General features: G+C 50.8%; 1 protein-coding gene across 2 annotated transcripts in view; it reads right to left on the bottom strand.

Moving 5' to 3' along the window:
* Positions 1 to 27,378, bottom strand: part of TROAP (trophinin associated protein) — a 337,695-nt gene that overhangs the window by 115,038 nt on the left and 195,279 nt on the right. For both annotated transcript variants that reach the window (XM_078658425.1, XM_078658415.1), the window contains exon 12: positions 17,642 to 17,776. In XM_078658425.1, the coding sequence (XP_078514551.1) occupies positions 17,642 to 17,776 (135 nt within the window). The remainder of the gene's footprint in view (positions 1 to 17,641; positions 17,777 to 27,378) is intronic.

Consider the following 27,378-nt stretch of genomic DNA (forward strand, 5'->3'; position numbering starts at 1 on the left):
TAATAGACACCCGAGTAAAATAGTGCCCCCCTATAAGACAGGGGATGATATCCACAAGTGAATGACTACTTTGGAGAGAGCCTGCAAAGTACAGCAGGTACCCCAGAGTCAGTGGGCAGCTATATTGTGGCTCTCCTTTGAAGGTAAAGGTAGAGACAAGCTCCTCACTGTTAGAGATGAGGATGCTAATGATTACCAAGTCTTGAAACTTGCTCTGATTGATGGGTTTGGCTTAACCACTGAACAGTACAGGTTGATGTTCAGGGATACTCAGAAAACTCAGGCTCAAGATTGGACTGACTTTGTTGATTATGCCACTAAGGCTCTGGAGGGCTGGTTACTGGGAAGTAAAGTTACTGATTACACAGGATTGTATAATCTAATTATGAGAGAGCAAATCTTAAATAATTGTCAGAACCAGTTGTTGCATCAGCACTTGATTGACTCCGATCTGACCTCTCCCCAAGAATTGGGAAAGAAGGCAGACAGATGGGTCAGGACAAGGGTCAAGCAGCAGAACCAGAACCAGGGTGGTGGCCATAAGAAAGCAGACCAGAAGGGTAATGAGAATAAGCAAAATGACCAGAAGTCTTCAACAGGGCCCCAACAACCTAAGGAGGGTGGGTCCCAAAATTCCCAAAAGAAGAAGAATGATGGTCCTAAGAAACCATGGTGCCAATACTGTAAAAGTAAGACTCACTGGTTTAGTGAGTGCACCAAGAAAGGCCAAACTCCTACCACTACTGTCCCTAAGACACCTGCACCCCCTAGTACAGTTAGTAGTGGTAGTGTACCTCCCAAGGCTATAGTTGGGTTAACCCTGGGAACGGAGGTGGGTTCTGACTTAGTTAGAATTCCTACTCAGGCAGTTCTTGTTTGTACTGGGGACATGGATATGACCCCTACTGTAAGTCCTAGTACTCTGGGCAAATACAGACAAACGCCTTTAATAAATGGAAAGATGGCTCAGGCCTACAGGGACACATGTGCCAGTGTCACCATGGTGACACCAACATTTGTGGACCCTGACCAGATCATGCTAGGTTCAGATTACCTAGTGACCAATGCTAGCAATGTCACTACCAATCACAGTATGGCAGTTGTTAATTTCTCCTGGGGAGGGGTAACTGGCCTCAAAAGGGTTGTAGTTAGTTCAGACCTCCCAGTAGATTGTCTGTTGGGCAATGATTTGGAATCCTCACTGTGGTCAGATGTGGAGTACAGGACTCATGTAGAGATGCTAGGTCTCTCCTCATGTCCTTGCTGTGACCAGGTCACAGGCCAAGAAATGCCCAGCTGAGCTAGTGCTGGATCCTGGAAGAAAGGGCCAGACACTACCCAAGAGAAAGAGCAGTAGGGGTAAGGTTGACCGCCCCCCCCGCCTCAGGTTGAGGATCAGCTCTCACAGGAGACTGACCCCAAGACCCCAGAAGGAACTGTCCTAGATGAGCTTGAACCTGAACAGGTTGAGTTTCTTGGGACAGGGGGACCTTCCAGGGCAGACTGGAGGCAGGCACAGTTAGACTGTTCCTCTCTTGAACCCCTCAGACAGCAGGCTGCTGCTGAGGCTGCAGGGAATGCTACAGGTGCCCATAAGGTATATTGGGAAGATAGACTCCTATACTCTGAGGCAAGAGACCCCAAGCCTGGTGCTACCAGGAGGCTGGTCATCCCCATGTCTCTTAGAGGTTTCCTTCTCACCTTAGCCCATGAGATTCCCCTTGCAGGTCACTTAGGCCAGAACAAGACTTGGGACAGGCTTGCCCCCCACTTTCACTGGCCTCATATGTCTGAGGACACCAAAGAGTTTTGTCGCTCATGTGTCACCTGTCAAGCCAGTGGCAAATCAGGTGGCACAACAAAGGCCCCCCTTATACCACTACCTGTGGTGGGGGTTCCCTTTGAAAGAGTGGGGATTGACATTGTTGGACCAATGGACCCCCCCAACAGCATCTGGGCACAGATTTATACTGGTGGTAGTGGATCATGCCACCAGGTATCCAGAAGCTATTCCCCTTAGGACCACTACAGCGCCTGTTGTGGCCAGGGCCCTACTTGGAGTTTTCTCCAGAATGGGGTTTCCTAAGGAGGTTGTCTCTGACAGAGGTGCAAACTTCATGTCAGGATACTTGACTGCAATATGGAAGGAATGTGGTGTCAATTATAAATTCACCACACCCTATCACCCACAGTGCAATGGGCTTGTTGAAAGATTCAACAAGACCCTCAAAGGGATGATAAAAGGGTTACCTGAAAAGCTAAGGCGAAGTAGGGACATCCTTTTACCCCGCCTCCTGTTTGCTTACAGAGAGGTCCCACAGAAGGGGGTTGGTTACAGCCCTTTTGAGCTTTTGTTTGGACATCCTGTAAGAGGACCCCAATGTCTTGTGAAAGAAGGATGGGAGTTACCTCTCAAAAAGCCTAAGCTTGACATAGTGGACTATGTACTTGGTCTCCGCTCCAGGATGGCAGAGTACATGGAGAAGGCATCTAAAAACCTTGAGGCCAGCCTAGAACTTCAAAAAGCTTGGCATGACCAAAAGGCTGTTCTAACTGTTTACCATGCAGGACAGAAGGTGTGGGTGTTGGAGCCAGTGGCCCCAGCAGCTCTCCAGAACAAATGGTCTGGACCCCATACTATCATTGAACAAAAGGGAGAAGTCACCTACTTGGTGGACATGGGAACTCCCAGGAGCCCTCACAGAGTACTTCATGTGAATAGGCTCAAAGCATTTGTTGACAGGGAGGACATGGGCTTGCTCATGGCCACAGACGAGGGGCAGGAGGAAGAGAGTGGCCCTCTCCCAGACCTGCTCACTCAGAACCCTGATGGTGGGTCAGTAGATGGTGTAGTCTTTTCTGACAGCCTCTCTGAGCATCAACAAAAGGATTGCAAGCAAGTCCTTCAATCCTTTAGACAAATGTTTTCTCTGACCCCCAGTCAGACAAACTGGTGCACACATGAGGTGAACACTGGAGACAGTCTGCCTATAAAGAGTAAAATCTACAGGCAACCTGACCACGTCAGGGACTGCCTAAAGAAAGAAGTACAAAAGATGTTGGAATTGGGAGTCATTGAACCCTCAGAGAGCCCTTGGGCTAGTCCTGTAGTTCTAGTGCCTAAACCTCACACCCAAGATGGTAAGAGAGAGATGAGGTTTTGTGTCGACTACAGGGGTCTCAATGCTGTCACTAAGACAGATGCCCATCCAATACCTAGGGCAGATGAACTGATAGACAAGTTGGCTTCTGCAACTTTAAGTACATTTGACATAACAGCTGGTTATTGGCAGATCAGGTTAGCTGAGGATGCCAAGGCCAAGACAGCATTTTTTACCCCAGGAGGTCATTACCAATTTGTGGTGATGCCCTTTGGTTTGAAAAATGCACCTGCCACTTTTCAAAGGTTGGTGAACCAAGTTCTCACTGGGTTGGATGACTTCTGTGCAGCATATCTAGATGATATTGCTGTCTTTAGCTCCACCTGGGAGGATCACCTGATCCACCTGAGGAAAGTTTTGGAGGCCCTGCAAAAGGCAGGCCTCACTATCAAGGCTACTAAGTGCCAGATAGGGCAGAGTCAGGTTGTGTACCTGGGCCACCTTGTAGGTGGAGGCCAGGTTCAACCATTGGAGAGCAAGATACAGGCCATAAAGGACTGGGCTCCTCCAACCACCCAGACACAGGTCAGAGCTTTCTTGGGCCTGTCTGGTTACTATAGGAAGTTTGTCAAGAATTATGGGTCCATTGTGACACCACTTAATTACCTGACAAGCAAGAAAATGCCAAAGAAAGTTCAGTGGACAGTTAGCTGTCAGAAGGCATTTGATGACCTAAAGCAGGCCATGTGTACTGCACCTATTCTCAAGAGTCCTGACTACTCCAAAACCTTCATTGTCCAAACAGATGCATCTGAGTTGGGTGTGGGAGCTGTTCTTTCTCAACTGAATATTGATGGTCATGACCAGCCCATTGCTTTTATAAGCAGAAGGCTGACCCCTAGAGAGAAACGTTGGTCAGCTATAGAGAGGGAGGCCTTTGCTGTGGTTTGGGCCCTGAAGAAGTTGAGGCCCTACTTGTTTGGAACTCACTTCAAGATTCAGACCGACCATAAGCCCCTCTTAAGGCTAAATCAGATGAAGGGTGAAAACCCCAAACTTCTTAGGTGGTCCATTTCCCTACAGGGGATGGACTTTACAGTGGAGCACAGACCAGGGACTGACCATGGCAATGCAGATGGTCTCTCCAGGTATTTCCACTTAGAACAGGAAGACTCACCTGGTCAAGGTTAGTTTAATGTCCCTAAGTTTGGGGGGGGGGGGGGTTATGTAGGAGAGTGGGGTCTGCAATCCTATGGTCACCCCAGATTTTTGCTTCACTGGTTTACGACTTTCCCTGGCTTTGGGCCTGCTAATCAGACCCACAGCCTAGCTGTTCTCTCTCTAAATTGACAACCATGTACCTTAGGTGCATTTACCAATTGGTACTGGGCCACCTTATCAGTCTCTGTACAGTATACCTTAGGTATCCAGGGCACAGATGTACCCAGGGCCTACCAGGGGCTGAAGCATGTATTATGCCACCCCTGGCTGGCCATCTAAACAGACACAACTGGCTGCACGACAGATGGGCAAGGTGGTGTAATCACCCTTTGCTTTAGATATAGTTACCTATATCTAAACCTAAAATGGACACATATACTCCTATCAGTCACTCCTATGGAAGGCCTTATCAATCCTGAAGGCAGAGTGCTTGGAATTATGTGAGATGGTGCTCTGGCATGAGCTGAGCTCGTTTGCAGCTTGCGGAACCAAGTCCTAATAGCTGTTCCATGATAAAGCTATACCATATGCCCTTAAGTGCATTATCAACCTTGCGGTTAAATGCTAACTCTGGTATAACATTATCAAAACATGTCGAGTAAGGTGTCATACGAATTGGAATACTACCCCCTTGCCAATTCTGGCGACGGGGGTAGCATTCCACCCTTCTAGAGGGACACGACATGTATGTAACTGAGAACCCCGGTTAAAGTTAACTCGAGCCTTGGCATCACAAAATGGATGCTGCCACCACAGACACAAGTCTGACCTCCTGCTGCTGGGAGTCCTTCCCGCGAGGACGGCTTGGACGAAGGGTTTCCTGCCTTGGGAGGGGCTAGCACCACCCCAGACAGGATTTTGTGTATTGGGTAGGGTAGGCTTGAAAGGAATGAGACATGCCCGGGGCACACAAGGTGTCCTGTGCATACACCGGTTCCAACCAGTTGCTGGGGCATCCCTGCCCCAACTCTGGCGGGAAACCGGACAAAGGATAGGGGGTGTAACCACCCCCCTTCCTGGTCCCACCCAGGGGAAGAATCTAGTCAGTAGTGCAGCCCCCTTTAGCAGGATAAAGGTAGGAGCTGGTCCCATTCCAAATCAGATTATCCTGAACATATTCTACAAGAAGAAACTCTGGACTTCGACGTTCTGCTCCACAGAAGACTGAAGAATCTCCCTTGTGGACAAGGAGTGTCCACCCTGCACAAGCAGGCACCATCAAGCGTCCAGCGGCTTCCCTTTGTCGTCTTCCTTCCAGGATCCAGACTTCAGAGCCCGACGAGACCCGGATTCCCAGACCTCTCCGACCTCAACCCACATCTGCAGCAAAGCTGAGACCCGTGGGTGCGACGAGACACGTGGGACCGGCCATCTTGGAGGAAACTGCACTTCGCTTCCAGCACGACTCCCGAGGTAAACTCGACCAAGTGCTTTGGGGACTGAGAAGCCCCAGCCCCGAGCAGCCCCTGCACCGAAGTTCAGCCCTCCAGCATCCACGAGATCTGCGTGGGGCCCTTCTGCTTGGTTCCTGCTCGACGCGTTGTCTGGTCACTTGCCGGCTGGCTAGTGGCCTCCTAGACGACGAACCTTTGAATTTTCACTGCAGATCTGTGGTTGCTCCAGATTGGCCCTTGCTCCCTTCCAAAAGAGGGGCACCCCGGACTCTCCTAGTCCGCACCAGACGCTTTCTTCATTCACCGAGTGGGTTGCCTTTGCCAAGGCCTGTTGCCTCCAATCCCGGATCCAACACCGCCGACAGCGAGAGCCTGCGTGGGACAGCTCGTGCCTCCATCCTGGTCGTCGAAGACACCTCCAGGTCCACGTGGCTGCAGAGTCAAGCGTCCACTCTTCACCTGATCGCGACATCGACATCTGGTTCCTTCCTGGTTCCACTCCAGTCACTGGCTAGTGACTGTGAACATTGTCCCCTCTGCTTTCAGGTCTCCTTCTTCAACAATCCACCCTTGGATTGCACCGAACATCTTCCTCCTGGTCGCCTGCAGCATCTTCTCTTACAGGCTCCATAGACTTCAACGCGAGAACCCGACGCACTTTGACACCTGTGCACCAGCAGTCCGTGGGTGAGGTAACAAGAGCATTTCGGTGCTCAAGGGTAGTTTAACTGTCCTAGTGTCCAGTTCCACAGTCGTCGTTGTCCTATCTAGTCAGGATTGTCCGTACTCACCTTAAACTTGAACTGTACGGTCCATAGACGTTGTTACGCATCTCGCGTGTGAGTTCGCACTCTGCACACGCATTCCGTGGGCCTCCTATTACTTACCTGAAGTTAGTGTAGCGTGGTCCCATCGATCCTACAGCCTCTGGCCAGCTCCATTCCTCTTATCGACTTTCACATTCCACTTTACTTAGTATATGGTTTGTCGTGCCCCTAGGGCACCATTGTAATTTTGTGCAACTTGTAGTATTTTTCGTAAGAGATTGTCATGTGCTTAGCCCTCTGACCTCATAAAGAGTTCAGAGGTGTTGTTATTAATAAATATACTGTTTATTTTCATAACAACCTGTGTGGTGTCCTTTCATCTGGTATTCAAGGGGTTATATTGTGGTAAAACAGCTGGCTTCACATGCCAAAAGAGTTTAGCCTAAGACTGCTTTGTCCATGCTACCATTAGGATAGCTGGTCTATAAGGTTGACTTACAACCAATCACCATAAGGGTTGTTTGGAATGATACAAGGTGATCACTAGAACTAGTGAACATCATATATCAGGCCAACTTCTCACAGGCATGGGTCGGTTGGGGAGCCGGAGTGGATGGTGTTCATCGTGCGGGTGGTGTCTTCGGTGCTGACCGAGGTCCAGGTGCAGAGGGTGGTGTTGGGGGTCGCTGGTTCGGTGCGTGGTCTGTGCGCCGAAGCTGTTGTGTATGTCGGCGATCTTGCGGTGAAAAAACGAGGCGAGTGACTCGCAGAGGTCTTGCGAGGGTGTGATATCGTTGTTGCAGGCGTTGGGATTGGAGAGCTCTTTTACGATGCTGAAGAGTTCCTTGCTGTTGTGGGTGTTGTTGTCCAGTCGTTTTTTGAATGTTGTCCTTTTGGTGGTGCGGATCAGCTGGTGGTGTTTGCGGGTGGCGTTCCTGAGGGCTGTCATGTTTTCTGTTGTCTGGTCGTGTCGCCAGGCTTTCTCGAGGGTGCGGCAGGTTTTCTTGGAGTTTTTGAGGTCGTTGGTGAACCACGAGGCTTTCTTGCTGCCGGGTCTGCTGGGAGGGTTCTTCAGTGGTGAGAGGTCATCGGCGCATTTGGTGAGCCACTGTGTGAGGTTGCGGGATGCTTCGTTGGGGTCCGTCGTGTTGGTGGGAGGGTTCTGGCTGAGGGAGGTGGTGAGCTGGTCGGCGGTGATCTTGCTCCAGCTTCTGTGGGGAACCTGTTGCGGGTGGTGGTGAGTCGTGGTTCTTCTGAAGTTGAAGTGGAGGCAGCTGTGATTGTCCAGTGTAGTCCGGTGGAGTGGCTGAAGGAGATGTGCTTGCTGGAGTAGAAGATGGGGTCAAGCGTGTGGCCGGCGTAGTGGGTGGGGGTGTTCACCAGTTGCTTGAGTCCGAGGTTGGTGAGGTTGTCCAGCAGGGTGGCGGTGTTGTTGTCATTGTTGTTCTCCAGGAGGAAGTTGAGGTCCCCTATTTATTTATTTGTGTGTTTTATAAAGCGCACAGCTGCCCCAACGGGGCGTCCCGGCGCTGGTAAAACTGGGAACAGTGAAGATAGGAAAAGAGGAGAACATTATGTGGAGAAAAGGTGGGTCTTTAGTGACTTTCGAAATGCCGCTTCAGTTTGACAGGCACGTAAAGTAACCGGAAGCTTGTTCCAACACTGAGTGGCGCAAACCTCGAATGTATTCCCTCCGGCACGAGTACGTTTGAATCTTGGGGTTTCCAGGAGAAGTAGGGAGTTAGAACGTAATGTCCTGGCCTTGACATACGGCCTCAGAGTGCGTTTCAAGTGGGCCGAGCCATTGCCCTTAGAAGCGCGAAAAGCCAGAGTCATGGCCTTGAATACACATCTCTTGGCAATAGGTAGCCAATGCAGTTTTCGGAGGAGAGGAGAGATGTGATGTCTAGCTGGGATTCTCTCCACCAGCCCAGCAGCAGCATTTTGGACGGTCTGTAATTTATGGCAGAGGCCTGCTGTGATACCAAGATATAATGCGTTGGCGTAGTCAAGGTGAGATGTTATCAATGCTTGTACCACAGTCTTACGGCAGTCTGCCGGCAGATAGTTGATAAGCTGTTTAATCGTCTTGATCTTTGCAAAACAAGATGCTGCTACTGTTTGGACCTGAGCATTAAAACTAAGATGATTGTCCCAACGCACTCCCAAGTTTCTCACTGAGTCTTTGGGCGTGGGGGCTTGGCTCAGGTCATCTGGCCACCACAGATTGGAATCCATAGGGGATGGTGAGTTAAAAAACAGGATCTCTGTCTTTCCTGCATTGAGTCGGAGGGAGTTGGAGTCCATCCAACTGGAGATGTCTCTAAGACAGGATTTCAGCGGATCGAAGGCAGAGGCAGAGGGGGTCTCAAAGGTAAAAAGTAACTGAATGTCGTCAGCCTAGGAGGTGGATTTAATCCCAGTTTGCGCAATCAGTTTAGCCAGGGGGGTGAAATAAACATTGAACAAAAGCGGGCTCAGAGATGAGCCCTGAGGGACTCCCCATGTGAGTGGTCTAGCGGAGGAGGTATATGGAGAGGTATATACCTGCTGTGTGCGGTCACATAGGTAAGAAGAAAGCCACTTCAGAACCGTTCCGCCTATACCTAGGTCCCCCAGCCTTCCCAGCAAGATTTTATGAGAGACGGTGTCAAATGCTGCTGAAAGATCCAGCAGCACTAACACCGCCCTCGACCCCCGGTCGAACGACCATCTCACCGAGTCAGCCTTTTCAACAAGGGCTGACTCCGTGCTGTGGCCCGACCGAAAGCCGTACTGGGAGTCATGTAGAAGCCCATTGGATTCGATGTAATTCGCCAGCTGGGAGTGTACCAGTTTTTCGAGGATCTAAGCTGGGGCAGGCAGGAGAGAAATAGGCCTGTAGTTACTGGGGTTATCAGGGTCCAAATTGGGTTTCTTCAGAATGGGGATCAGGGAGCCGTGTTTCCATTTGGCGGGAAAGCAGGCCATTCTCAGGGATTCGTTCCAGATGTGGTTCAAGTAGGGATTGAGCAGGGGAGCCAGTTTCTTGTATTGTTTGGCTGGCCAAGGATCATTAGGCGAACCAGACTTACATTTGAGTAGTTCTGCCATGGTGTCGGCTTCGGAAATGACTGCAAATTCTATCAGAGCGGGGGACTGTGGCATGTAAGAAGTGGATTCCTCTTTCGGACCTTCTCTGATGGAGATTGGGAAGGAGGAGTAGATGGTCTCGATTTTTTCCTCAAAGAATTGCGAAAGATTATCGCACAAAGACTGGGAGGCAGGCTGAATCCGAGTCAGCGCGTTGGTGTCCGTAAAGGACCTGACTATGCTGAAAATCTCCCTGGCGCCGTTATTAGCATGTTTGATTCTAGAGGCCAGAAAGTCCCTTTTGTGTTCCTCAATCATTCTGCGGTATTCTTTGAGGGCTGTCTTATAGATGGTTTTACTATCCAGAGAATAGTTCTGCCTCCAGAGGCGTTCGAGAGATTTGCACGAGGCCTTTTTCTGACGAAGCTCATTGGAATACCAGGGTGCAGATGGTGTAGCCCTGTAGGTTTTGATAGGTTTAAGAGGGGCTAAAGCCTCTAGGGCTTGGCTGATCCAGGCGTCCAAATGGTCAATACCACTGTCTGGGTCAGACGACGGGATGGGTTGGGAATTTTTTAAGTATTCCTGGAGCGTTTCTGGAGTGTTACAGCTCCAGTTTCTGCCTGATGCTTTAGGAGTGATAGTGGGTCTAGTGGAACAGAAAATGCCTATCTCAAAAGGGATGAGGAAATGATCCGACCAAATGACCGGGATGGGGGAGGCTGCCCGAATACTTGGTAGGTTGGAACAGATCAGATCTAGTGTATGTCCCGCTTTGTGCGTGGGTAGAGCTATTTTTTGCACTAGATTGCAAGCCGCCAGCGTGGGGATAAAATTTTGGCTGTGCGAACAAGATTCCTCATTTGCGTGGAGATTGAAGTCCCCTAAAGCAGTGAAATTGGCGTAGCGTGTGCTGAGCTCGATAATATAGTCTGCCAAGGCCGGCAGATGGGAGGTGTTGGAATGAGGGGGGCGGTAGACAAGTATTCCCGAACAAGAGGTAGACAGGGAGATTTGAACACTGAAAGGTAGACCTTCTATACAATCAAGTCGGTCATATAAAGGGAAGGTAGCCGTCCATTTGGATTTATGGATTAGGGCAACGCCACCTCCCTGTTTACCATTGGGTCTATTGGCACAGACGATACTGTAACCCTTCGGAAGGGCGAGGGTAATGGTGGGGTTCGTGGTATCATTCAGCCAAGTTTCTGTTAAGAAAAGCAGATCCCAATTATTGTCCCGAAGGGACTGCCAGATAACAATGGCATGTTTACTCAATGATCTGCAGTTAATCAACGCAGCTCTGAGGGTAAAAGAAGGGCAGGCTCCACAGGTGGGGGCAGAATTCAGAGCGCGAGCCGGACTGTATGTGTGATCGAGGGGAGGAAGGGAAAAATGGCAGACTTTATATACAAAGGCAAGGCTCCGAGCGTCAGGGGTAGACCAGGGGCAGATCAGACATGGGGAAGGTCTCAGGGACATCAACTCAGTCCGAGTGTATGTTACAGTAGTATCGCTAGGGATTCGAACAGGGGGATCGGCCCCGGCCGCGTCGTGATCGCGGACGAGCGCAGACGAGCTTGCCTTAAGCGCGCCTTTGGTGCGCAATCGGCGCGCCCGCTGCGCTTCCGGTACAGGCACATGTTTATAGGGCTGGGATGGTGGCAGGGGGCGTGGCCTAAAAGGGGGCGTGTCCCTCTGCTCGGTGCGGGGAATGGCGGCCGACGAGGCTCCAAGGGTTCTCTCTCTCCAGCGCTAGCTCCGCTGAGAGGGGGTACCTGCACGCGGTGATCAGCGTCAAAGGGCAGGGCGAGTGACTTTAAAAAGCGATACAAGCAAAGGTTAAAATAAGTGCAAAATAACAATTTTTCCTACTCCCGGCTGAGCCTCAGGAGGGTCCAAGTTTAACTGTGGTGCTTGTCAGATCAGCGCGCTTTGTAATAGTGGCAGGGGGCGTGGCCTAAAAGCGGGCGTGTCCCTCTGCTCGGCGCGGGGAATGGCGGCCGACGAGGCTCCAAGGGTTCTCTCTCTCCAGCGCTAGCTCCGCTGAGAGGGGGTACCTGCACGCGGTGATCAGCGTCAAAGGGCAGGGTGAGTGACTTTAAAAAGCGATACAAGCAAAGGTTAAAATAAGTGCAAAATAACAATTTTTCCTACTCCCGGCTGAGCCTCAGGAGGGTCCAAGTTCAAATGTGGCGCTCGTCAGATCAGCGCGCTTTGTACGAGTGGCAGGGGGCGTGGCCTAAAAGGGGGCGTGGCCCTCTGCTCGGCCCGGGGAATGGCGGCCGACGAGGCTCCAAGGGTTCTCTCTCTCCAGCGCTAGCTCCGCTGAGAGGGGGTACCTGCACGCGGTGATCAGCGTCAAAGGGCAGGGTGAGTGACTTTAAAAAGCGATACAAGCAAAGGTTAAAATAAGTGCAAAATAAAATTTTTTCCTACTCCCGGCTGAGCCTCAGGAGGGTCCAAGCCCAACCGCGGCGCTTGTCAGATCAGCGCGCCTTGCCTAGGAGGATTTAGTCTGAGGAGGTGAGGGCGTGCGGGCTGATGAAGAATGCAATGGCTTCGCTGAATTGTGTGCGTGGTCCCGGGGGTCTGTAGATGAGAGTGGCTCTGAGGGTGGTCTTGGGGTCGGTGTGTATCTGGAAGGGAAAGTGCTCTGCGGCAGCGAGGGTCGTGATTCGGATGGTGTTTCTGTGGACGATGGCGACGCCTCCTCCGGTTTCGTTGACGCGATCTCTCCGGGTGATCTTGTAGCCATCTGGGATGGCTATGGCGATGTCGGGGGCTGAGGAGGCGTTCATCCAGGTTTCTGTGAGGAAGGCGACGTCTGGTGCTGTTGTGTCGAGGAGGTTCCAGAGTTCGACGGCGTGCCTGTGGACGGAGCGGGTGTTGAGCAGGATGCACTTGAGGTGATTGTTGCTGGTGCTAGGATTGGCAGGTGGATGTGCAGGTTTGGCAGGTGAAGGGTCCGTGGGTGCGTTTCGGGGTGGCTCGGTAGCAGGCGGGGTTTTGGCCGGCGTTGAGTGCGTGGAGGGTGTCGGCGTCGTACGTCCGTCGGGTGAGCTGGCCTCGACGGTTCCCATGCAGGCGAAGGAAGCCGAACAGGAGGGAACACCTTCTTCAACCCTTCCAAAAAATCCTTCATCACAGGAATCTGGAAGAAGGACGTCTGCGAAGGGCATTTTCTGTACGCAGTCAACGCAGCCAGATGAACTTTAATGGAATGGAAATTAAGTCCAGACTGAGCTAAATGCAGAAGGTATGGAAGGATGACATCTTCCTTGCAGGTCGTCGGATCATAGTTCTTAGACATGCACCAGATGCAGAATCTCTTCCATTTGTAAGCATAAGAGGTCCTAGTAGATGGACTCTTAGCCTCCTTCAATATGTCCATGCAATCCTCAGGAAGATTCAAGTGGCCATATTACACTATCTCAGGAGCCATGCCGCCAAACTCAACGACGAGAGGTTGGGGTGCACCATCTGCCCCCCCGAACTTCGTGAGAAGGTCCGGCCGACACGGCACCCGGAATGGGTGGAAAACCATACAGAAAGCTGTTCGACCAGCTGATCCATAACGCGTTCCCTAGAGTCCCCTGCTGATAATACCTCGAGGCGAAGTCACAGCATTTGCTGTTTTCGGCAGTGGCGAACGGATCCACGTCTGGAGTGCCTCACATGGCGAAGAAGTCGCCGAGCACCTCGTTGTTTATGACCCACTCGTTGTTTTCCTGAAGTAGTCTGCTGAGGGCGTCCGCCTGAACATTCTGCACACCTGGCAGATGAGTCGCCGTTATTGTCAGTCCTCTGGCTAACAGCCAGTGCCAGATCGCCTGCGCTTCCTGTGACAGTGTGCGCGATCTCTAGCCCCCCTGCTTGTTGAGATAATACATCGTGGTCGTATTGTCCGTCTGCACAAGCAAGGAGTTGGTCTGGAAGGACGGATGAAAGGCCTTCAATGCGAAGTGAACCGCTCTGAGTTCCAAGAAGTTGATGTGATACGTGGACTCTGCTGGAGACCAAGTTCCCTGTATTTGTAGATGTTCTGAATGCGCTCCCCATCCCTGGAGAGACGCATCCGTCACGATAGTCTGAGTCGGGATATCCTTGTGGAAAGGAACCCCCTGAGTAGATTCTCTGCCGAGCACCACCATCTCAGGGACTGTTGGGCATGACGAGACAACTGGATCCTGTCGTCCCAGCACCCTTTCCTCTGGTCCCGTTGATGCTCCAAGCATTCCTGCAACGGCCTCATGTGTAGGCGCGCATGTGGGGTGAGGAAGATACAAGAGGCCATCGACCCCAGTAGAGAAGACACCGTCCTCGCTGTTGTAGATGGAGCAGCTATGAGAGCCTGAGCCTTCCGAAGGAGTGATAAGCGTCTTTCCTCCGAAGGAGACACGCTTGCTGACAGCGTATTGATGGAGGCTCCCAAGTACTGCAGGCACTGGACCGGGATCGGAACAGACTTGGACATATTTACGTGCAACCCCAGCTGATTCAGCAGGACAGCCGTCCTGTTGAAGTGCAGTTGTGCTTCCTGGAAGGTGGAGGCCTTGATCAACCAGTCGTCCAGGTACGTGTAGACAAATACCTTGTTCTTTCGCAGGTGCGCTGCCACCACAGCCATGCGCTTCGAAAACGCACTGGGTGCAGACTTCAGTCCAAACGGTAGTACGGTGTACTGATAGTAATTGATGCCGACGAGGAACCACAGGAACTTCCTGTGTTTCCGTGCAATGGGCACGTGGAAGTACGCATCTTGCAGATCTATCGCGCAAACCAGTCTCCCATTTGCAGCGGAGGGTAAATCTGGTGCAAAGACAGCATGCAAAACTTTTCCCGGCGAATCCACTTGTTTGCTTGTCGCAAATCCAGAATGGGCCTGAACTCGTTCTTTTCTTTCTTCCTTACCAGTAATAAGCGAGAGTAAAGGCCCTTTCCCCTTTGAGACAGAGGGATGTCTTCTATCGCCCTTTTTCTTAAACAGGGTGTCTGCCTCCGCCTGGAGCTCGTATAGCTAGAACTGCGAGGCAACGGGTGGAATCGCTGGAGGCGGACTGGTGAACCGAAGACTGTATCCATTGCAAACAATATTCAGCACCCACTTGTCTTGAGTAATGTTTCTCCACTCTGCCAGGTAATGTTGGATGCTTCCCCCCACCGGTGCGGGTAACGGATGAGGGGGAAGATGCACCTCAGGGCCTATACCCAGCCGGGCCTTTGGTCGCAGATGAAGACTGCTGACCACCGCGGCCCCTCTGGCGCTTTTGGAACGGGCGTCGTTGGAACTGTTGCTGCTGCGTCTGTTGTTGCTGCCTAGCCTGCCGACCTTGCCCTCTACCTTGCGCTCCATACCTTCTCTGGAACGAGCGGAAGGTCTTCTTCTGTTCCTTCGGCTTTTCCAGGCCGACAGCCGTCAGGGTCTCAGCCTCCGCCTTCATACGGGCCATCTCCTCATCCGCATGTTTCCCCAAAAAGGGTCTCGCCCGAGAAGGGCAGATTGGCAACCCTCTGTTGCGCCTCAGGCTTCAAGGACGTCAGACGCAGCCAGACGTGGCGCCTCAGGTTGACCCCATGACAGTATCCGTGTGCTGCCAGGAGGGAGGAATCCGCAGCAGATCCGATCACTTGTTTGGATACCATGAGTCCTTCGTTCAAGCTCTCTTGGAAATCTTCCCTGTTCTCCCCTGGGGAAGAAGTTCCACGAACCGTTCGAGGGACTCCCATAGGAACCGATCATAACGTCCCAGGAAGGCCGAGGCACTAGCGGTCTTCATAGACGTGGCGGCCGTCCCACAGACCTACCTGCCCGCCGAATCCATCCAGCGGCTCTCCTTGTCTGGATGTACTGTCGATGACGGGGTGGTGGTGTGTTGTTTCCTCGCCGCCGTCACAATCACTGAGTCCGGCGCAGGGTCTAAACGGAGGAACGCCGGATCCGAGTCAGGAGCCCGATACTTCTTATGCAGCCTGGAAGGAGCTGATTTCGTAACCGCAGGGGTGAGGAAGAGCTCCATGCCGGGTTCCACCAACCCTGGCACCAACGGCAACAATGGGCGAGACAACTGCTTCTTGTGCAGTGTTTCGAAGATGATGGACGTCAGGGGCGTGGGCACCGTGAGCCTAACTTGGCCGTTCCTTGCAGTAAAACCTCCTGGAAGGAGATAATCTCGTCGATCGGGGACACCCTCGTCCGAGGGGAGTCCGACAGGGTCGGCGAGTAGTCCCTGGCACTGGACGAATCCGTGTGGCAGGATCTAGACCTGTCCCTCCTACTGCGCCGTCTGGACCTCGTGGATGAGCGACGGCGACTCCTGGACCTATCTCTTCGTCTCGAGCGAGACCTCGACCTCTGCAAACCCTGTGAGGATCCGATTTTGCCTTTTTCCGGGAGCACTCAGGACATTTATCAAATAAGGCAGGCATATTTGATAAAAGAGCAGTCCAAAACACCTGAAGAACTCCAACAAAGATGAGAAGAGGCAAAACACGTCGAGTGAACACACTGTAACACTTTAAAAGTGCACAATTATAGAAAAATTCCCAAAAAAAGGGAGAGCTCAATGCTCCAGGGTCCTGCTAGCAGGAGCCGGAAAAAAGAACTGAAAGTGGAGGGAGTTGCTGTGCATTCTGGGATACCAGGAGAGTTCTGGAAAGTTTTCTTAAAGGCACGGTATCCCTTTTTAAGCCACATAATGGCAGCCTATTGGGGCTTGTCTGTCCTGTGCTTCCTCTCTATCATTCCAAGGATTTGGTGAAGGGGGAAGTGTTTTCCATGGTGAAACCTGGCAGACCGGTTTAAATGTGATATTGGTGGAATATCCTTTGCATTTCTAGTTGAAGTACAGGACAGTGTAGCCTTGCATGTATAGGCTGCATTATCTGTCTTTAATTCTCTCTTAAGTGTCTATGCACTACTGCAAAGAAGACAGCTTAAGTAATTATTTTTGATTGCTCCGGGGTCCCCGCACATGAGCGGGACTATTCACTAGATTATGACTATACACAGAGATCCCCTACTACAGAAAGTAGAGGCCTCCTGATGTTCGGGGGACAGACAGGGGTGGCACACTTGATTGAGGTCTGTCCTTAGGAAACTTCACTGGACACTTTGGGCAGTATCTGAATGTAGTCCTTTCCATTACAAGTGCATTCCCTGGTGCTGAGGAGTGGGTGAAGGCCCAAAGTAGTCAAACGTGGATCTGAAGCAGAGGCGACCCGACACTTGGAACTGACGCTAGATAGATACAGTGCTTATTCAACTGACATGGTAGAGGGAAAAGAATGGGCGCGGAGAAAACACTGCGCGGCGTTAATCCGTTGCTCGAAGGAACACATCTGAACCCAATGGTGAAGAAAAAACATTGAGGCCGATGTCCAAGTGTATTACAAGTCATGGTTGTGGTCGCTATACATTGTGACTCGAAAGCTCGCAGACGAAAAAAACATACACAAGTCTAAGCCCAACACTATATTGCAGGAGGGTACACAGCATTTGTTTCTACAGCTACACATGCCACAAATACACACACACATACTCTGGATCCAAAGTATGAAAACCATGAGTTAGAATTTAAAAGGTACATTGCTCACCATATTATTTTAAGAGTATGGGACGGGTCCTGCTTTCATCAGGTTTTAAATGTAATGTTGGGCAGCTCAACACAAATATGAAGTAACTCACAACTGACAAGTAGATTTGGATCGCGTGTTTAGGGTTGTAACATGTAACATCTAAATATTGACTTTCCTGCTTTACGTACCTATAAATAAAGACCAATTCTTCATAAAAGGGATACCCTGCCTCATTGAATTTATTGCCTCATTTACTGTATCATGCTGTACCTATTTTTACACAATACCACATTCTTAAGAAAGCTTACACTGCTCAACATTGCTTCCCCAGGAGAGTTGCGTATTACAAGCGAGCCATTTTGAAAATCCCTCTGGGTAGAACAAAAAGAGCTATCTCTCAAGGGAATGCGGTTCTGTAAGGAAAATACCCTGAATCAGCCACCCCTACCTCTGCAGGAAGTGCTTCATCAAACTCCCATGTGTAGACACCCCTGTGGACTGTGTTTACCTCCTGGATGGTGGGTCTCTGGTTGCTTGCTGCTGCGGTCTCTGAGTTCTGTAGCTTGCTAGCTGCTTCCAAGGCCAGAGCTTGAGGTGTTTTTGGAAAGATCAGATGGCGTTTCTTCTGAAGAGATCTGAAATGCTAAGTGTAAACATGCATACAAAAAGATCATGTATTCACATTTAGAGAACATGAATGAAAAGTAGGGCTTTGCATATTTAAAGCAGCAATTCGGAATTAGTACATAGCAGCCACTGAAAACCAAGCAAAAAACGACATATCAATGTCAACAGCTTTACATGTAACTATGTACTATTGGTACAGAAGATTCACATTTCTGAATCAAAATGGGTGTTATCTGATGGAGACTCACAGTAGGCGATCTCAGAGTCGTTTTCAAATGCTTACCGAGTAGTACACATGCCAGAGGCAGCCACAAAGGCTACGCTTTTAACTGATGCTTTGAAGAGCCCATTTGGGCGTCACACTGGGGTTCAATTTTAGAAGCCCACTTAGACCCCTTGCACTTGGCTGGTAGTACACGCATTTGTGAAAATTGGCTCAGGGTGGTTCAACTGTGGGAAGCCAAGGGAAGCCAAGAGAGGAAGGAGCAGGACCTAATTGTTGCCCTACCTTCTTAACCTCGATCTTCCCGCTCCCGCCACCCAGCTGCTCCTCCCTTCCCCCTTCCCCTAGTTAATGGCGCCCGCTGCGGGGACGTCTGAGCAGGACAGGTGACCTCCTGGTCATAGACCCAGCTCTCCGCCTGTGCAGAGGTTCGATCCCCTCTGAGGTGATCGCTCCCTGTAGCACTCCCCGTTCTCCGTGTTTATTGTCTGTTTATTTTCAGTGTTTATTTTTGCCTTATTTGACTCTGTGTTATTTTGCCCAATTCTCTATTTTTGCCTGATTCTCTATTCTTGCCCTACTTTCTTAACCCCGAGCCCGGTTCCCGCCCGTTCTTTGCCTCTGCTGCCCGTGCGGCCCCTGCAAGCCTCCCAACTCCAGCCACCCAGCTGTTCCTTCCTCCTCCCTTCCCCTATTTAATGGCGGCCGCGCCGCTGGCGCGTTGAAGGCAAGCCCGTCTGCGCCCCTACCGCAACCAGCGGCAGGAACCTTGGATCTCCAACCATCCATCACTACGACTCAGCTACCCTCCTCGCACTGAACCCCGGGAGAAACAACTACTGCCAGCTATTCACACCAAGCACCACACACGGACAGTTCTCCTGCTGTCACTGCCGCCAGACCTTCAACATCACCAGCACCCCCACAGCCACCACCACCGCACCGAACGCCAACACATTCAACACCCTGAAGTTAATCCTCCTCAACGTGCGCTCCCTGCACAGACTCGCCATTGAGATCTCGGACCTCCTCGACACCCTCTCGCCAGACGACGCCTTCTTTACAGAAACCTGGACCAACGCCTCCTCTGCCCCTGACATCGCCACCACCATACCCGACGGATGCAAGATCCAGAGGAAACACCGCCCCAACTGCCCTGGAGGAGGACTCGCCATTGCACACAAGAGCTCCCTCAGACTCTCCATCGCAAATGCCTCCCTCTCCACCACCGAACACCTTCACTTCCAGATCCAGACCAGCCACAAAACCACACTTCGCGGGACACTCACTTACAGACCGCCCGGACCTTACACCTTGTTCGCCACTACCATCGCTGACCTCATCGCACCCCATGCCATCGCCGCCATGGACTACATACTCATAGTAGACCTGAATTTCCACCTGACAACCCCAGTGACTCCAACTCCATCACCCTCCTGGACAATCTCGTCAACATCAGCCTGAAACAGCTCGTCACCACACACACCCACAAGGCATGACACACCCTCGGCCCAATCTTCGCAGGAGATAACCTCCATTTTAGCCACACCACGCAACCCCACCTAGACGGGCCACCACTGCGTACACTTCAATGTCCACAGAATCACCACCACCCAAACCTGCACCGCGCCCTCCAAGGAAATGGAGCAAAATACCTGAAAAACGGGTCAACTCCGTACTTAACCGCGACGCCCCTACCACCTCGACCGACTCCAACCTCGCAGCCAAAGAACTCCACAGATGGATCTATAACTGAGCAGACGAGCTCGCACCCCTACGCAACCCCGACAGACAGCGCCCCAGGAAGGCCACCTGGTTCACCACCGACCTTCAAGAATCCAGACGTCTCGAGAAAAACTGGAGAAATAGCAAAACGCCAGAAAATCACAGCACCTACAAGAGCGCCATGGCGGATTACCACCAACGCATCAGATCCAACAAAAGGACCTTTATCCAAAACAAGATCCTCGCTAACTCCAGCAACTCAAAGGAACTCTTCAGCATCATCCAGGAATACACCAAACCCAATAGCGAAACCACAGACTTCATCTCCTAGCAGGACCTCTGCGACAAGCTCGGATCCTACTTCCACCTAAAAATCAAGGCCCTCTACGACCACTTCAGCGACCAGACACCTTAATCATAACACAAAACCACATCCACTGCCAGAAGAGACAGCCAGCCTACCGTCTCCTCCAGGACCCCAATCACCATCGAAAACACCACCTCCAACATGAAAGGCATCCACTCAGGGCACCCCATGGACCCATGTCCGCTGCACATCTACAAAAGATCCACCACTGCCATCGCCCCAGAACTACGATGCACCATCAACACCACCTTGAAGACTGGCACACCTTTCCCCAAAAACTGGAAACGCACAGAAGTCAGTCAGACCCCTGCTCAAGAAGCCCTCAGCAGACTCCACGTACCGCAAGAACTTCCGAGCCATCTCCCTTTTCCCCTTTGCGGCCAAGGTCACGGAGAAGATAGTCAATGCCCAGCTTACTAAATTCATCAAAGAAAACCACATCCTCGCCGCCTGCCAATCCAGATTTCGCAGCAACCACAGCACCAAGACGCGCTACTTGCCGCCACAGACGAGAACCGCACCCTCCTCAACCAAGGACACACCGCGTCCCTGATCCTACTCGACCTCTCCGCAGCATTCGACACTGTCTCCCATCGTACACTCACCGCCAGACTCCACAACGTCGGCATACGGGGGAACCGCACTCGACGGACTTTGCTCCTTCCTCACAGGCAGAGCCCAAAGGATTAGACTGCCACCTTTCCTCTCTGAACCCACTGAAATCAACTGCGGAGTATCCCATGGATCGTCGCTCAGCCCCACGCTCTTCAACATCTACATCGCCTCCCTCGTCGCCATCATCAGACAGCACAGACTCAGCATAGTATCCTACGTCGACGACACCAAACTCATCCTCTCCATCACCAAGGACCCCATCACAACTAGACTCAATTTCCAGGAAGTAACAAAGGACGTCGCCTTCTGGATGAGCAGAAGCTGCCTGAAGCTCAACTCGGAAAAGACAGCAGTCCTCGGACCCTCCGTCTCTGCATGGGACAACACCTGGTGGCCCACCGCTCTCGGCAGCCCTCCCACTCCCCACAGACCACGCCCGAAACCTCAGCATCGTACTCAACTCCTCCCTCTCCATGACCCGACAGGTCAACGCTGTCGCCTCCAGCTGATTCAACACCATCTGCATCCTCCGAAAGACCTTCAAATGGACCCCCCCCCCCCTCATCAAGAAAGACCATCACCCACGCACTCATAGCCAGCTGATTGGACTACAGAAAAGCCCTCTACGCCGGAAACAAGTCCCTGCTCTGCAAAGTCCAGACCATACAGAATACCGCAGCCAGACTTGTCCTGGTCATCCCTCGACACGAACACATCACCCAACACCTGCAGAACCTAACCTGGCTCCCTGTTGAGAAGAGAGTAACCTTCAAGATACTCAACCTCGCCTACAAATCCCTCCACAACACCGGACCTCAATACCTCAACTAGAGAATCACATTCCACGTACCAAAGAGAAACCTCCGATCTGCCGACCTCGCCCAAACCCCACGCATCCGCAGAGCCAGAACAGGTGGAAGAGCCTTCTTCTACATCGCAGCCAAGACCTGGAAAAAGCTCCCGACCGACATCAGATGCACCTCCTCCATGAACATCTTCAGGGAAACACTCAAGACCTGGCTCTTTGCCTGAGCGTAGCTGCTTTTAAACCACCCCCCCCCCCCAGCACCTTGAGACCCTCACGTTGAGTAGCACGCCTACAACTCCCCTGATTGATTGACACAGGAGTATGCCCGAGCCAAACCAGGAAGGACAAGTTTGCAGTTATTGACGAGGTGATGACACTACCAATCTGTACACACAAAAAAAAAACATTTTTGAAGATGAGACACAACCATATTAGATCGTGCCATTACAAGTAAACATGCCGTGACATTACGCATGTGTAAGGATAGGCAGAGCTGGCGTGGTTTCCTCGTTCACTGTTGGTTCCACGTTAGTTTTGCTTTGATGGGCGGTGGAGAGAGGGAGGGGTTTGGGATGAGGGGATTTGTTTGATCAGGCTAGGGTGACCAACCGTCCGTAAATTTCATGAACAGTCCGTAATTTCGGCTGTCTGTCCGTGAAGGTTTCTTTAACGGACGCCATTTGTCCGTAATTTTAACCGGGCACCGGTCGCACCACCCTAAAGCTGGGACAGCTTCCACCCACCTCCCTTCTTGACTCCGATGCTGTTGAGGTTGGGTGCAACAGACTCGGATACCCAGCAGCATTGGAGAGGCACAGCGGGATGGCAACCCTCACACCTTCAGCCCTTGATGAGCTGTTAAGAGATGCTTGAAGGTGACTAAGAGGGAGGGGCTGCAGCTTCAGGAGCAGGGGCATCTATTCAGATGCAAACAGCCCTGAATGCGTCATGTCTCTGCAATTTAAAGAGGCCTCACACATTTCCTTTCTGCCCAAGGCCCCAAACATCCTAGAACCAGCCCTGATTACACCGAGGCAGCACGTGGTTCTCTTCACAGAGCTTAATTACTGTCACTAAATTGTGAGCAAACCTCGGTTCTTCAAACATGCAGTCTATAAAGTAATAAAATAAAGAAATGGCACAAATGCAACACATACTGATTAGCAAAGTATGGAGGCCAATCAGTTAAATCAGTTCTCTCGGAGTATCTCCTTTAAGTACTGTACAGCAGAGTGGGGGATGACAAAACCAACAGTTTGGAAACTGAGCCTGTCTTCTCTTTGTCTTGTTCAGGATGGGGTGAGTAGCCCTACCCCACGCTGGAAGAGACCAAGATGATACTAGAATACTGCATGTGTCCACCCCTGTGCCCACCCTGGTGGATCCTGTTCCCCCTCCTGTGATGGCTCCTGCCCCCCCACCCCAGTGATGGCTTCTGTCCCTCCATGTAGTGGCTCCTGCTCCCCCCCTCCTTTGATGGCTCCTGCCCCCCCCCCCCGTGGTGGTGGATCCTGTCTCTGTTCTGTCCCAGTCTTGGAATGGCCAATGCAGCGAGGGTGAAGTTCTTAATGGGCCTCTTCTCAAAAAGGCTCAGCTCACAATTAATATGAAAAGGTGGGCAAGTGAGTAAGTGAAGAGATGGGTGGATGGCTGGATGAATTAGTGAAAGGGTGAATGGATGAATGAAAGATTGAATAGATGGATAATGAGAGAGGATGGATGGATTTAGGGCACAAGTTCTAAAAAAAGAAGTGGGGGGACGCTGTCACAGGAAGTGACATCACTAAAGGTGGCTTGCACCATAGGGATCATTGCCTCCCCTCGCTCTCCCCTTAGATGCGATTGCATCTGAGAAGCCAGCGCGTGAGCAGCGTGCTGTGAGCTCCGATCTCGTCCCAGAGAGATCAAAGAGTGAAGTCCAGCTGTTTGGCAGGGGGGATGGCGTCCCTCCCCCCCCCCCCCCCGGTAAAATTGGTGGGGGGACGGCGTCCACCCGCGTGGTACCCAGACTCGAGCCCTGGATGGATTGAAGAGTGAGTGGAAGGATGGAAGAGAGAAAAGGTAAATAGCTGGATGTATGGGTGGAAGGGTAGCTGGATGGGTGAAAGGGTGGATGGATGAGTGAAAGGATGGATGAGTGAAAAGGTGGATGATGAGTGGGTGGATGGATGAGTGAAATGATGGATTGATTGATGAATTGATAAGTGCAAGGGTGAATGGATGGACGGATGAGTGAAAGGGTGGATGTAAGGTTGGATGAGTGAGTGAAAGGGAGGGTCGATGGACAAAAGGATGAATAGATGAGTGAAGGAGTGAAAGGATAAATGGATGAGAGAAAGGATGGATGAGTGATTGGGTCAATGGATGGATTCATGAGTGGATGAGTAGATGGATGGGTGGGTGGAGGGATGGAAGGAAGGAAGGATTGCGAAGTGAAAGGGTCGATGGAGAGAGAGAAAGGAAGGATGGATAGATGACTGAAAGGGTGGAAGGATGAGTGACTGGGTGGATGGATGAGTAAGTGAAAGGATGGGTGAAAGGGTAGATGGCTGGATGGATGAGTGAATGGATGGGTAGAAGAGTGGATGGATGAGTGTACAGATGGATAGGGTGAAAGAGTGGATGGATGGATAATGTATGGATGCGTGAAAGGATGGATGAGTGAAATGATAGATTGAAAGATACATGATGGATAGGTTTGCAAATGTTTGAATATGTTTGGATATGGCTGGACTTACTTATATACTATTGCGCGACCTCTGATGTGTCTGTAAAACTTATCCTATTGTCCTGAATTTGTGTCCTGAATTTTGACCTTCTGTCCTGAATTTGTGTCCTGAATTTTGACCCTTTGTCCAGAATTTTTACACTCACCGTCCTGAATTTGCACCAATGCCAGTTGGTCACCCTAGATCAGGCCTTGGTCCCCTTTCTGGATCCTTACAGAACCAAGGGAGGGAGTATAATCGGAGTACTGAATCACACCTTCGAGGGTAGATTGTTGTTATAAAACTGTAATTTCCCTTCAGTTCCGCGTAATGTGGCACAGTACAGATTTGTGTTCACTAACTGAACAATACTGCCACCTTGTGCCCGTTACCTTGTCCTGCGGCTGCCCACGGTATGCACCTGTGAAAGTACTGAGGTAAAACGATATCGTTTGCATCCGTACCAATATTCTGTCACCAAATTAGGTAGGATTTTTTTTAGGTTCATGGTAATTATGATACTGGCATCATTAGAATTTTCCTCTTGCCTATGAGCTTTGCAAACATGTATAAACATGGCTATATAACATACAGATCTAGTCAGTAAGTCTTAACCTACTCACCATACAAGCAGAAATAGCCACAAAATACAGCGTGAGAGTTTGGTGGATAAATGTCCCTACTGCGAAAAAGTCTGCCAGCCCAATTAGATGAACTGAAGTGAAACAACTCCCAAAATGCTATTTTTTGGTAAATAATTAACTTAGACTGGACAAGGTGTACCAATAACTTGGAGTCGCCCGATAATCACACTTTTTACTTCTCCCTTCGGCGTCCTCCCTCCCATGATCACCCACACCACAACGGACTTATAATGCAATTAAGAGTGCTGCAAATGGCGTTGAGGTTTCACTGCTGTACAATTGGACAAGGAAAACAGAACTCAAGATGGCAAACATTTGGCTGCAAACGTATCTCTAAAGTTTATCCCAGAGTGGGAATGGGCATCAACGTCCCAATGAGACCGTGTTCCGGTGTGTTGAACTGTTTGCAGCCCTAAACAGGTTTTGTGACTCCGGTTTCTGCACAATGATTAATGATGCCTCAGGGACACAAGCCTATTTGAAAATATAATCACAAAACTTATCAGCATAATTGCGCGGTCGAGGGGGAACCGAGATAGCTTAAGAAGCAGCATTTTAAATAGTTGGCCTTGCCCTGTCTCGGCAGAAGAATGACTCCGCACAGCCTCCAGTAGGCGGCGCTGCACCTCGGGTGTATTGTCTTCACTGCCCTAAAAGCGGTTCAAGGGTACAATACTTAGGCAGACGTGCTGCTGCGAAATCGTAGCCTACCGCCTAAACCACTAGGGGCTGTGCAAGTTCGTGTCTGTCTCCAACCGAGGAGCCCAAATGGACGAATCCATTACTATTCTTTTGTCACAGTGAAGGATTCTGCTACAATAAGTACATTTGTATAGGGCATTCCCAATATTTGTAAGCAAACATGTCAACTTTTCAGGACTAAATGTCAATGTATTCGTATATCTTTGTAACTTGCTTAGCCGGTCAAGCCGGTGTGGGGTAAGGAAGGGTGTTCTCTTGGTGGGAATGTTAGAAGAGTGCTGCATTTTAAAGGAGAAGGTTCTGGCAACTCTGGCCAAAACTGGATAACGTTTAGAATCTACTTTACCCATGAATTTAGGAGAAAAACTGTTGATTGAAAAGCACGGGGAGTGAGCAGCATTAGTGAGAACCGACCTTTGGTAACTCTTTCTGGTGGAATACTCCATTACTCCAAAAGCCAGATTGGATCCAGAAACTTTGCAACAGCTCCCGGCAGCAGCAGGAGGCACAATCGAACTATATGCCTACTCCAAACACCCTCTGTATGGGATGGCATTTAGCTAAGTAAAGGGGCTGCCCCTACATGCAGACTTCAGATTATCACCATATTTTCTGCACCCTTAGACATGGAGCGTCCGGAAATATAGAAACAAGACTCTGGAAAATCGAACTTAGGATCCTTTTAAAAACAAAAAGTCCACTACACTGAAAGGCATGGAGGGCGAGTGTTGAGAAAACTGCGTTTAGAGATCCGACAGAAGGGTTATGGTACTTACCCTGTAAGCATCTATTCTTGGCATGTAGTGCTGTAGATTCACAAGTTTTGCATAAGTCTGCCATCTCGTGTTTGGCTCGGATGATTAAGTTGTTTTTGTTCCAAAAGGTTTTGAGTCAGGAGGCTGTGTGATTTCTCCTCTTGGTAATGCACAAGTTACTACTTGTGTAACGATATATCTGTAAGAGACATTAGTTAGTATTAGATTCCTTACCTTAGAATAGCCCAAGGCGTCAGACTGGATCCGGAAATTTTTTGCGTAGCAGTACCCTTGCGCGTCGGTAGGCGTCGTCTGCGGCTCCGCAACCGTCGTCGGCGTCGTGGGCGCCGTGATTACGTCGTCGGAGTACTTAGACACCGCCTCCGCGTGCTGACGTCATTCTTAGACACAGCTTTTCCGCGCCAGAAGCGCTGAGCCATGCCAAAAACCAACACTGGTGCCATTGAAACTAGGGCCCTGAAGGGGATAACCCTAACCCTAGATATCGGTTCGCAGAACGGGGAGGATGGGTGGGTCGGTAAGGAATCTAATACTAACTAATATCTCTTACAGATATATCGTTACACAAGTAGTAACTTGTGCGTCTGAAAGAGACACGTTCGTATTAGATTCCTTACCTTAGAATAGATACCCCAGCAATATCAACCCCGGTGGTGGGTCTGCGAACCAATAATCACACCAGAAAGTCCTGGAGGACAGAACGGCCAAAGAAGCCATCCCTCCGGACTTGGCTGTCCAGGCAGTAGTGTCTTGCAAACGTGTGCAGCAATGCCCACGTAGCTGCCTGACAGATGTCTTGTAAGGGCACTCCCCGGCCCAGGGCAGTTGTAGTCGCCGTGGCTCGGGTGGAATGAGCCCGCAATCCAACAGGGGGCTCCTTTCTAGCCAAGGAGTAACATGCCTGGATACACAAGATGATCCACCGGGAGATGGTCCTCTTGTGCACCGCTTTCCCCTTCTTAGCACCCGCGTAACCAACAAAGAGTTGGTCATCCACCCGGAACTGGCGTGTGCGGTCCAAATAGAATGAGAGCGCACGTTTGGGGTCCA

Source organism: Lissotriton helveticus, chromosome 1_1, assembly GCF_964261635.1.
Source record: "Lissotriton helveticus chromosome 1_1, aLisHel1.1, whole genome shotgun sequence".
Lineage (NCBI taxonomy): Eukaryota > Metazoa > Chordata > Amphibia > Caudata > Salamandridae > Lissotriton > Lissotriton helveticus.